The 13,334-nt window shown below is 36.9% G+C and overlaps 1 protein-coding gene across 1 annotated transcript; it reads right to left on the reverse strand.

The window, feature by feature from the left end:
* Positions 1–617: 617 nt before the first annotated feature.
* On the reverse strand, positions 618–12,080 carry LOC142107651 (cytochrome P450 2J2-like). Its single transcript, XM_075191215.1, has 9 exons — positions 11,910–12,080; positions 10,427–10,589; positions 6,217–6,366; positions 5,755–5,915; positions 5,497–5,673; positions 4,358–4,499; positions 3,267–3,454; positions 2,974–3,115; positions 618–796 (listed from the first exon to the last, which is right to left on the reverse strand). Exons 1-9 carry the CDS (start codon positions 12,078–12,080, stop codon positions 618–620), a joined length of 1,473 nt encoding a protein of 490 aa, XP_075047316.1.
* Between the last annotated feature and the right edge of the window lie 1,254 nt (positions 12,081–13,334).

Consider the following 13,334-nt stretch of genomic DNA (forward strand, 5'->3'; position numbering starts at 1 on the left):
TAATCTCTGCTCCTGCAGTACAATGCAAGCTAAAAATGCAGTATAGTATTTAGACTTCTAGACAAAGTCGAAATGTATAGTACATTTTTTACATCTAGATTTCACCTATTACTAGTCAGTCTGTCTTTCTGACAATTTGAAAAAATTACTTACCTACAAACTATAATAGCCCACAACCAAAAAGTAGAAATGTATTTTCCCATCACCGAACACATTTATATTATATGTAGATTTATTTAGGCATCAAGTTGTTTTGTATACATTTTTCTTTACCTTATGTATGTATGTGTTTCACAACTACACTTTATACCTATGCTCCAGTGATCCAGTTTAATGCTAGGTACCCACCACATCCCGTCATTGCGAAGAGGACAGTATGCGACTTTCCAGCATCAGGATCAGAACGGACAGAAGTAAGAAGACTTTACCGGACAGAGGAATCATCTGACAGGGTAAGTACTACTACCACTGTATAAGACGCACCCAGTTTTTAGACCCAAAATTTTGGGGGAAAAGGTGCGTCTTATACATGGGGAAATATGGTAATTAAATTGGTCATCTTTACACAGTTTCATGCTGCCTAAGAAGTAAGGTTCTGAACCATTGTGTAGTACAAACTAACGGGGAAAAGCACAAATCTTATATGGGTGAGGCTGCAGAGTCAAACTAAAGACATATTTTGTGTTGACTTCTGTTACTCCTTGTGGTAGCTGAAACTTGAATGATTGCATGAGTGTAGTGAAGAAGATAAAGAGCTCATACCGGGCAAGCTGTTCACCCAGACACACCCGGTGACCTGTATGTAGAAGGAACAACATATTACAAGTATACATTTCTTACATCTTTACTAATAAAATACACTTATAATTTACTAACATAAACAGATTTGTATTTACATTTCCAAAATCAGAGTTCACATCCCTATGTTGCAAAGGCTCAAAGTGGGTCCCAGATATATTCTTAGAACAAGATAAATTCTTAGATCAAGGTCTATGAGAGGTCTTCACCTTCAGCAAGCCACCTTTCTCACAGATACTCGGATACCCCCATTATTGAGCTCAGAGTACTAAGAATTTATCTTAAGAACCAGGTGGTGAAAAGTATATATATTGGAAACAAAAGGAAAACTGAGTAGTAGTACAACAGGCGTATGCAAAAGAAATACCAGAGAGGATGTAAGCTGTGGAGACAGAAGCGAGCAGGAATATCCAGAGACAAGCCAAATGGTCAGGGTTGGGAGTGAGCAAAGAGGTCCAGAAACAAACCCAAAGGTCTAGACAGGCAGCAGACAAAGAATATTCACGAACAGGCAAAGGTCAGACAACAGATAATCAGTAGAAAAATAACAAGAAAAGAGCAGGATCAAATGCTATCACGGGCAGGCAGCCTAAGCCCTCACTGCTATTTAAAGTAATGAGGACCAATCATAATGCTCTCTAGAAGTGAGCCACCCAGGAGACTAATAGGACAACTGTAATCATGTGATCACCTATCAAAAAAAAACAACAGCCAAGAGGGATGGAAGAGACAGTGCGAGTGGTGCTCGCAACAGGAGCATGCATACCAGCTGCCTAGCGACCAGCCAGGATGGATGAACAGAGCAAGCCACCGCGAGTAGCGTTTCCCAATGTGAACTTTTAATAAATACAAAACAAAGCACGTTTTGCCATTTCAAATGTCAGTTGGGTAAGGTGAGGCCTGGGTAGATAATAAAGTGAACTGTCCAAATTCTCATTTAAATATTGTGATGTTTGTTGCTCCCTTTCTTAAATCCTGTGCCTCCCATGTACCCTGTTTTACCTGATTTATTCCAGAATTATAATTTTCAAATAAATTAAATTCCTGGGGGAATATTTACTAAACTGCAAGTTTGAAAAAGTGGAAATGTTGCCTATAATCAGATTCTAGCTGTCATTTTGCAGAATGCACTAAATAAATGATATATAGAATCTGATTGGTTGCTATAGACAACATCTCCACTTTTTCAAACCCGCAGTTAAGTAAATAGTTATGTCAATTGATTGTTCCAGTTTTAGGTTAAAAAATTATAGCAGCCCTATTTCTATAATACTCTATGTATACAATGCATATTTCTTAAGCTTTTCAACTCTGCTACTCTGCTTCCTTCTCCCATCTAACAGCAAGGAGTGTCCCTCTCCCTTCCTCACTGCCAGCTCCTTAGCATGGTGATTGGTAGCTGCGTCTGGGGAAGTCATTGATCCCTGCTTCTAAGCTCTGCATTCATGACGGAGATGATCTCAGACAGCACAAATATGGATAAGTACTGACAGGCTCTAGTACATTGTCAGCCTAGAGTAGAACACATGTTAAATGCATGGATGCACTTGCCCAGCAGTAAAGTGTCACTGAAATTGTATTGAAATTAATGTTGACAACTAAGCATCTTATACATCCTGTGGAAGCAGGCCTAAGTAACTGGACCTTTGATAATATCGGTATTGGTTTCTGTACAATAAAAGATATATGCAATTGCCTAAGGGATTTGGATTAATTAGAGAATTGATTTTCATGTGTACAAAACAGACAATAGGCCCTCAATGTTGAAAATTGTTACGTTTATATTCTGGTCATATGAGGCTTGTGTAATTATAAAGAAAAAGTTAATGTTTTCTCAGCAAAATCCTATTGATTACTACGCTTATGTTGAAGTTTGTACTCTTCTCTATGTTTATAGCTATAAATAGCAGTGTAACCTCCCAGAATGGGGGAGTGCTACGTTACTTGCTCTATAACTTGCGCAGTGAATCTATACTGGTTTAAAAAGTCTGTAGGAGGTATCTAATTTCTAATTAAATTTGACCCTGGCCAATCTCCTTTTTTTGTTATAAGCCGCTTGGCTTCTTGCACAAATCAAGCATAAAGAAAGCTTTTATTCAGAAAAAAAAAAAAGTATTATTAGTATTTTCAAATAAAAGTCAAACTTTTGCTTTCCTGGAGCTTTCTGGCACTCACCAGCAGAGAAGGGTAAAAACGCCTCATTCACGCAAAAATTCCCATCATTATCCAAAAAGTGCTGTGGGTTAAACTGATTAGGAGTATGCCAATATTGGGCATCATGCAGCACAGAATCCAGATTGGGTAGAACCATTGTATTCTTGGGGACAAATAAAAAAAAAGACATCAACTATTGCTAAAATATAAATAACATAATGACAATTTCATTTTTGATATATGAAACTTTGGCAAAAGAAATTAAATAGTAAAAAGTTGATATAATTGAATATCAAAAGTTACAAAGTTCTCACCTTTTGCAAAGAGTAGCCACTAATTGTGACATCCTTTATGCAAGTTCTTGCAAGTCCCACAGCCACTATGTTACCAAAGCGCTGAATCTCATGAATCACAGCATTGGTATATGGAAGTCTCTTTCTATCTTCATAGGAAATCAGTTGGGGTCCACCAAGAACAGCATCCAATTCTTTATGTACCTTACCTGCAACAAGTGACAGATGACTAGGTTTAAACTAGTTATTAATGCTATATCAATATCATTAGCATATTATAAATATTAGTTTGTGTTTGTTGAAAATGGTCATATTGCATAGTACAGACAGATTATTGCATACTACTCTTGCAATACAAAGTTTTTAGCTAATTACATTACATTTTAGCATTTTACTACTATAAGATTGTGTCAAATGAATATTTACTATAAAGAGAGACAGTTAATTTAAAAGTTAAACAAGATTGGTCTCACAGTAAACCATGTAATCTTACTCTTACCTAATAGGTAAATACTATATTTCACTGAGTACAATGAAAAACAATCCACCAGAGTTATATTAATGTGTGATGTCATTAAAGGGCATCCTTAGAGCAACTTTTAATTGTAAATATGTATATAACCTAACATTTGTGCTGACACTAAGTCATATAATTGACTAACTGTCTATTACGTAGTTACAAGTCATGTACTCTCCCAGTAACTCTATACTCCTGTTGAAATGGAGGGAACTAGCTTCCAGTGGCAACTATAGATCACAATCCTCTGCAGTGGTAATAGCGATTAACAGTCTCTGTTTAATTATCAATGGAGCAAGGGTTGTCAGCGCTCTATGAGGTAGAGAAATGTAGTATCTTTCTCTTACATGACATATTTCATGGGATAGAAGGATTTTAAGAAAATTAAATAAAATGATCTCCATTTTAATTTCAAAGTGCAAGTATTTTCTGAATTTCCTATATGTAGCAGGAACCAGATTCAATTCTGATACTTAAAGCACTCATATTCATAGTCAATGTTTTTGTGTATGTTTCAACAAAAACACAATTTTGCCCTATAAAAGTAACTGGGAGATTTGCTAATCTGTAGTCTTCTAGTATTTATTGTACTCACGTTGTACATGAGGGTAAGCTACCATGTACAGTAGAGCCCACTGAAGGGAGGTGGCTGTGGTTTCTGTTCCAGCAGCAAAGAGATCAGTCACCAATGTAATAAGGTTTTCTTCATCAAATGTAGAGTTTGCATTACCTGTAGTCTATGGATGACAAGATAAGAAGGTGTAGCTGCTTACCTATTGCTTACCACTGGCTGTGCTCACATATTCAATGCTTGATCTTATCTATAACAGTTATACAGAAGGGGAGTTTTAGAGACTACACCAGAGCCGTAACTTAGAATTCTAGCGCCCTGGGTGAGAAAGACAAAAGCCGCCGCACTAGCCCTCAATTTTAACCAAATTAACCTAAAATATTCCTAAATTGCGCCCCCCTTCAGCATTCCGCCCTGGGCGGTCGCCCCTGTCGCACAGCCCTAGTTACGCCCTGGACTACACCTTCAGAAGAATATCAATACTGATAAAAAAGATGCAGGGTCATACTAGCATGAAATATTCATGAAGCTAAATAGGGATGTGGTTGAAATATTCACATGCATATAGGATGGGCATTCATAATTTAGAAATGAAAAGCTAGCACACCCATGCAGCCTGAGTTATATTCAGGCTATAAAAAGCCACCCATACCGCTTACATGGGTACAATATTAAGTAAAACAGCTATAGGAAGTTATCTCTCTTGATAGTGTTAAAACATTATAGTATTTTTTAGAATAAATACAATTCCAGGTCAAGAGGACATTATTTCAGAGTGTAATGTTAAAAAAGATGTTAGAAAATACTGTTTTGCTGAAAGAGTATACTGGTAGGTTAATTGGCTGCTATTAAATTGCCCTTAGTCTCTCTCGGTCTGTGTGTGTGTATGTTAAAGGATTTAGACTGTAAGCTCCAATGAGGCAGGGACTGATGTGAACGAGTTCTCTGTACAGCGCTGCAGAATTACTGGCGGTATATAAATCAATAAATGATGATGATGATGAGAAGTAGCAGACTGACACAGACTTTGAGCAGATGTAGTTGAAGGAACAACAGTGAAGGAACAAAAATACTACATGAATTTATAATAAGCCAATATATGAAAGAAACATATGACAATTAGTCTTATCTGCCATCAAAATTCAATATTTCAGTGTGTCTACATTTGAAATCTGAGCCAGATAATAGTCGATGACATCTTCAGGTTCTTCTGCCAATCCATTCTCTTTATGAATCCGGATTTCATTTATTATAAACTGATGCAAATAATCGATAAGTGAAAAGGCTTTTTGGTGTGGACCTGGAACATGTTTCATCAGCCAAGGGAAAGAATCATATATCTAGACAATAAAGAACAACATAATTAAAACACAGCCTGAAACTCATATCAGAAAAAATATATTTACTGTATTCAGATTTACCCTTCCCCATGTTGAGCCCATGCTCTCAACCAGGCCATGGTTGCATCTGACTAAGTTTTGGAAAATCCCATCATCAATAGAAAAACGATGTCCAAAAACCACAGCAGAAATTACATTTGCTACTGAATGTGTAATGATCGCTGACGGGTCCAATGATTCTCCTAGATTAGATTAAAAAAAGGTTTTATTAGGATTGTGTACAAAAATTCAGCGAACATGTAGTACCCAGGCTAAGTATTTCTGGGTAGTATATTGACGTACAACACATGTTAAGAATTTATGCCCATACTATCCATTGTGCAAACAACCTCAAAATTGGCTTTAACACATATCTCTTATCCTTAAAGGACATTTTTCTGTTATCCTTAGAGGGCTAATTCTGGCTTGCATATGTTTTACAATAAAAGCAAAATTTGAACTAATAACTAAACCCATATTTTCCCAGAACCCCAGTAAACTGACCATTCCTAGCTGTAATTGACTCCACCAAACATTGAGCTTCCTCTTGGATCCGTGATTCCAGTTTACATTTTCCAAGCCCAAGATTTTTTAGGGTCATTAAACCAAAGCGTCGCTGTTGTTTCCATATGTGTCCATTGGATGATACAACACCTAATTAAGAAATCAAATACCATTTGTAAAACGATTTGCTACATGCATTAAATTGGGTAAATGTCTTCAAAAGATTGATAATATTTAGTTTAAAAACATTAACCCTAATGAGTCAAGTTTATTGAAAGTTCTCATAACTAACAATTAGGACAAATAGTGTAATTTCCTAAAAAAAAATAAAAAAAAATTAAATTAATTTAAATTATGAACTAAAAAGTGAAATGAGTGAAAATATAAATACTTAATGAATATAAAATATATATTACTACTTATAACTGTTTTACTGTTTGCAACCCAAATATTGTGCTGGAGTGAAGAAGCAATGTAAATAAAGAGATGGTCAGCACCCAACTTACTGTGACAACTATTGCACTGGATCCAAACGTAACTTACATTGCTGTTAAACCTACATATGAAGGCACCCTTTGGTCACTTATGCCCACACCCAAAATTTAACCAGGGCAGAAAAGAAAGCACAAAGGAGGAGGTGCATTACTGACCTATGCACACCAAGACCACACACAGTGATAGGGGGTTACATCTTTTACACTAACATTTATTCATTTCATTGTAAAAAATAAAAGTTTGGCAGGTCTAACACTGTGTTTATAACCACCATGAATTAATTGTGTGGATCAAAGAATCATACAGTCATTTGTATGCACAATGATTTGTATTAACCTAATTTTTTCACCATGAAATAAAAGTAGTGTATTTGTTATACTTTACTTCCAAATTGCCACTATATTTTGAACTTGGCCAGCAGAGCCCATTAGTTGCGGATGCAAGAGAGGGCTGGCAACTTTTGACTTGGGGGCAAACACAGGTAAGTGGCCCAGGCTCTTGTAACAATGCATGGAGAAAATGAGTGTGGCCAGATTATGTGTGAGTGGGTGGCCCAATGTGGACATGGACTTGAGCTAATGAAATATAAGAAGCGTTATATGAAAGAGCTATAATTGGACCCAAATCTAGTTAACAATTATCAATACAAAGAGTACCTTAGTGACAGATATACAAGTTGGATGAATTTTATTTAATCTAGAGGTGCATTTCCCATTTTTGTCTATTTCTCTTGTAGTTGTCTGTTACCTTTTTATGTTGGACCATTTAAGCATTCTGGCGACAGTCTAAAGCCCTGTGAATGTTGTAATATTGTCTAGAGAATGGTCTAGACATCTATGTCACTTTTGTCAGCCCACTTCTGTCCCAATCTAAGAATTGCAGGGACACTAACTATTTATCAGAGGAAACAAGTTGGCACAATCTCAATTGGATAGTAGACACAGATTGAGGTGTTTGTTTTGCCTTCCTCTCGAACAACAAATTAATGTTTGAACGGTTGATCTTAAAAGACATGTGTCTTTTGTTCAAGCATACTATGTACTATACCGGAAACGTTATTCCAGGATATGAAATTGCATTCGGGTACGATGATCTTTACAATCTGTTTTTAAAAAAAAATAAAAAAAACAACTTGTAATTGTAAGGCACAGTTATTAACACACATACCATTATTGAGAAAAATCAGCTTATTAAACCTTCCAGCATTTTCAATAACAAAATCAATGCCCACTTTCTGATGAATCCTGAAAGGAGTAGGGCCTAACAGCCATGTTATATAGTTATTCACTTACTGACAGGACAGGTGTGTGTTTCCTTCCTATGAGGACTCAAGCAAACTACTGTTTAAAGATACAGTACACACAAATGGGTACGTACACTGGCGCTACCATCTTAGACTCACAGGGAACTTCTGAAAAGAGGACTGTATCACCTCAATCCTCTCGTCATGCGAGGTACATAATACAAGAAAAAACAAAAAAGAAACAAAAGAAAAAACATGGCATAATAACGTAGGACACTTGATAAAGTCCACCACCACTATGGGGTATAAGATAATCCTCAAGAATAGGTGATGTCAATGCAAACTTCCAGTAAGCATCCGTGGTATATTCTTCAATTCACTCCCTCTTAGGGTATATGCTTACATAACAGAAGATCAATATGCGCCTGTAGGGTTGTGCTCTGCTCCCTTAACAGTGTTGCAGTGTATGTTTTCTTTCACTCAACTCCAACATGTAGATATAAAGAGAAGAGAAAGCAAAGCAACCACAATAGTGCATTATCACAAAGCACATTTATTTTCCATAAAAACAATCTGAATGATTAAAGTCAATAGTATGGACCCGTACCAAGTGTAAAGCATAAAAGTGCATGCGTATAAATATACACTGCTGCAGCCCAGTTCCAATATAAACAGCACTGTCACCTGTACACACGATAACCGGGTCACCAGCCGCCAACGCGTTTCAACCCACAGTCCAGGGTCTTTTTCAAGGCATGACTCTTACAATCCAAGTCCCAGTTTAAATACTTTTCATTCCCCGCTGATCACGCAGAGGCGCTGACAGAGTGTTCACAGCGTGACTCACTCAAAGACCACGCCCCCCTTCCAAAACGAGGTCTGGTTGAGAATAACTTTATGCATCCCAGACATCTGAACATCACACTGCTAATACGGAGATCACATCATCTGTCTGTTCTTTTTTCAGACTGAGATCTAATACATGAGATCTCCTTCAACAGCGGGCATCATAGCATAAAAAAAACGATGTCACAGATATGGGGGGATGAAAATAAACCAAGTATAAAAAACATTCTATTATTAAAAAATAATAATAAATAAATAATAAATACATCTGCATATAAATACTGCTGCACATAGATAAAAAGCAATATAAATGGGCAATATAAGAACATGTATATGTATAATAGCAACATGGGTCAGAAAATCAATAATGACCTATACATTGCAAAAAACTGAACCAAAAATCACATGTAATTCGTCCCAAAAAAGTAAGACCAATCAATGAAAATGCAGGGCAGATAAAATGACAATATCAACAGTACAATGGATGCAAACGCACCCATGATACATGTACACTGTAAAGAAAACTAGCCACAGGACGATACGCAATACGACCTAATCCATGAGACATAAGATGCTATTAATAACTAAAAAATGTCATGAAGCACCCCCTGGATATGCAAAAAGAATGTGAAATCATGGGTCAGATGTAAACCACACAATGTGACACACATGGCAGATAGGCACATGTATATCAGAATATATAAAAATGTATTAAAAAATATAAAAAAGATATATATTAAAAAATATATGAAACCTGGTGGGTTATAGAAACCATTTGATCTCGAACTCCGCATACAGTCCTCTTTTCAGAAGTTCCCTGTGAGTCTAAGACGGTAGCGCCAGTGTACGTACCCATTTGTGTGTACTGTGTATTTATTTTTTGAGTGTTTGGTGGAAGCTCTGGGGTCGGTACACGGCTGCACACTTTAGTGAAGCGCCCTTAAGATCTGTTCTATTATACTTACTGTTTAAAGATGGTTGCAGATTGAATGTTTTCTGATTTATGTTTATTTTGTTTTTGGCTCAGAATTTAGTCTTCCAAGAGTCATACGCAGAATGTTACTTGCTGCATATGATGTATTTTCTAATTGAGTTGTTTCTAGCCTGTTTCTTGGCTGGAATCCACTTGGTGCTATAAAGTGTTATTGTTTTCTCTATTTATTATTTGAAATTGACTACAAAGTGAGCCTACTCTAATCCAAAGAATTAGACATCAAGGCCCTGAATCATTAAGCGAGCAAAACATTAAAAAGGAGTAACCATGTTGCATTGGCGGGGGGAGGTAAATTTAAAATGTGGGTAGCAGATTTATAGTTGGGGTAGGGCATTTCCTAGATGAACTTTAAATTTCAGTGTAAAAATAATGCTATCAAGTATCTATGTGCTACATGAAAAAAGTCAGTATTATCCTTATGAGCAAAATGATAAACTAATTTGCACCCCTTGCATTGTAACATGGTTTGTCCAGGATCAAAGTTACTCCTTTTCTTGCTTTGCTCTCCTTAATGACTCAGCCCCCAAGCGCTAGACTAAAGCAAACACTAACACATATTCTTCAACAGATCTATTTTTTCTTATGAAACCTTAGATACACAACGGCGGCTGTATATACACTTAAAATCCTACCTTTTCCGCCAAGAAGGTCTTTTAAAAAGCTTGTAACAGGGCGCCCGGACAGCTCCTCTGAATGAGAGACAATGCCATCTTTCACAGATTTGCACCCGTTCAGCACCACAAGGGGAGTCTCACCAAGCCACACAGTGTAGATGTTTCCATATAGTATACTCAGCTACAATTGAGAGTAAAGTTTCTTTGTAAGCAGGACAACTTGTCTGAATAGTATAAAATGTAGTAGGTACTAGTAATGAAATATGCTATTCTGCTTATATAAAAGGCAATTACCCATATCACATATTTAATTAATGTGCAAGTTATATGCAATGATGTAATGACATTAGCATGTTGGCAGAGGGCCAGGAGATAAATGAGCATTGAGCTATGAAATGAATATGTTTTCAGTTATTGTCAGTATAATAAGTGATTTATAAGAATACAGCAGAGTATGAATGCAGAAAAGTGTATAATAGAATGGGAGAAACCTTTATTTTTTGCAGCTTATTGGATTGACACTGAATAACACCTGCGTGTAAACTGTGATGTGGGAAACTAAAAGGGGTGATGGATGTTGTTTTACTTCTGTGATGCCCATCTAAGGAAGGTTGTAAGTAGAGAGTGCTGGGTGGGGACCTCCCTAAGGACTGTTTGCTGGAATTGTTAAGAGCAGCTTATCACACAGTACCAAGCCAAAATAAATCCAGTTATCATGTATATTATGTAGGAGATGCTCAATGCACAAAATATCTATTTGAATGTATCTATGTTACTGTGTCTGTTAATGAGTAGTTGGAGAAAGGCAAAAACAGTGATAATATAAATAATATTTAAGGTTGTTTAAGGGGAGATATGCTTTAACACAAATTTAATCAGTCTAATAAGTATATCCGGATAATGTATCTTTTTAAATCAACAAGATTCCAAAATGAAACACATAATTAATAGTAGCATTTATCAATAATAATAATAATAATAATAATAATAATAATATGCACAGATATTAAAAGGGATATTAACACTATAAACATTCAACAAAAATATTATAATTTATGTCCTTATATTAAAAATAAAGAACACATATTTCTAAAAATTCTTTATATATGAGCTGTGACTGAACAAAACATGTATAGCTAGCGTTAGGACATACAGTAAGGGCCATAAATAGAGCTGTGTGAGAGGGGCGACTGCTCAGACACAACACTGAATGGGGGGAGGGGGGGTGAATTTTATGAATATTCAAGATTTATTTGGTTAAAATTGAGGGCTCGGGGGTGGCAGTTTTCCTTCTCGCCCCAGGTGCTAAAAATTTAAGTTACGGCTCTGCATACAGTATATCAAAGTATAACCCTGTGTGTTTTTAGTTTAGTGGTTCAGCAGTAACCAGCTCCAACCCCAAACATTACTGTGTACTAGAACCCAATACGCGACAGCTCAGAAGAGTAAAAGTAAATTCTATTTATTTCTATATTACATACTGTATATCAGTAATACTCACATGTTTAAAGGTCTCTGGATGGAGCTTGAAGCTCAGTGTCCACAGGTTTCCAATAAAAGGTAAAGGAATTGGTCCAGGGGGAAGACCTCTTGCCACCCATATTATTTTTAGATATTTGATAATAAAGAAACAGAGCAGCAGGAGCAATAACAACTCTGTGAGATTCCACATGTCCAGGTGGAAAGAGAAGGGAATAAGAGAATCAAGATTTGCTCACACACAATATGTAGCTCCTTTCATTACCAGGTGTTCTCACCTGTGTGGGCTGACCTGTTATTTCAGTGACATATATACTGCCAGGTACGTCCCACTCTTCTAATATTGCCTTTATCTTTGTGGGAATAGTCTGTTTTACATTTGCCTGTTTAATGTACACACATGTAAGCAGTCATAGAACACCGTTTTAAAATAATATTATTATAATTAACATATCTCTGCTCACTCACGATCCAGACATTCAATGTGCCACCACATGAGTGCAGGGCACATAGGCCCATGTGGCAGGAAATCCTTGACTTGTGGGCCCATCATGCAATCATAATTTAGACTGTAAGCACCAATAGGACAGAGACTGATGTGAGTGAATTATCTATTTAGCGATGTGGAATTAGTGGCACTATATAAATAGCCGATGATAATGACGATGGGATGGGCTAGTTGTCACCTGTTGTCTATCTAAAGCGAGATGCACTGTCAAGTCCTCTGCCTGGTGCAGTAGAAGAGCTTAGTCCCATGCAGCAGCTTCCAGTCACTGATAGCCTGGGGCAGGTTGACTTTGTGACCCCCAGACGCCTCTTCCCTTGTTGACTATTATTTGAACAAAGATTTGGGATATCGGCCAGCAAATATCAGCATAGCCAGACTTTCAGTCAGGCCATGAGTGTGGGCTTCCCTATATGTGACATCACTTCTGTTGTACTACCTATACCAGTATAGGTATTTGAGGGTAGTGTCGAAGTCAGCAAATTGGATAAAGTCATTTCAATTAAAATCGAGCAAACTTGGTTGTCTTTGTCTGAAAAGATACGTATGGCACGCTACGGCGTAGAAGGGCGTACGCAGCCGCAACACGTGGCAACAACAGTATTTACGCTTTTACATACATTTGCACCAACACACACATTTGTAAAATAGTACACATTAATAGTAGTTGCAACACATAGTTATTTATGTCGAAATATAGTAGTGTTTATGTAATATTATAAGTGTATGCATATCAGTAAAACATATGGTACAGGTTGAAGGAATCATGTCATGTCTGGTATCATATTAATCCCCTTTACATTTGCGACTGTCCGGTTCACTCTGCGAAGGGATCGCAGAGTCCATACGCAAGTTATTAATGTTAGGGAATTATGGACTATTAAGACTATGAATCTTGGCGGGAAGATCGGAGCATATCCCCTGGAGAGATGACCCCCACCT

The sequence above is a fragment of the Mixophyes fleayi genome, chromosome 1 (assembly GCF_038048845.1).
Source record: "Mixophyes fleayi isolate aMixFle1 chromosome 1, aMixFle1.hap1, whole genome shotgun sequence".
Lineage (NCBI taxonomy): Eukaryota > Metazoa > Chordata > Amphibia > Anura > Limnodynastidae > Mixophyes > Mixophyes fleayi.

Bases quoted from the DNA above. Each gene is read 5' to 3' on its own strand.
- LOC142107651 (XM_075191215.1), bottom strand. From the start codon at position 12,080: ATGTGGAATCTCACAGAGTTGTTATTGCTCCTGCTGCTCTGTTTCTTT. The intron at 6,367-10,426 runs GTAGGATTTTAA...TTTCTTAATTAG, and splicing joins AGACCTTCTTGGCGGAAAAG to GTGTTGTATCATCCAATGGA. The intron at 5,674-5,754 runs GTAAATCTGAAT...TTTATTGTCTAG, and splicing joins TGGGCTCAACATGGGGAAGG to ATATATGATTCTTTCCCTTG.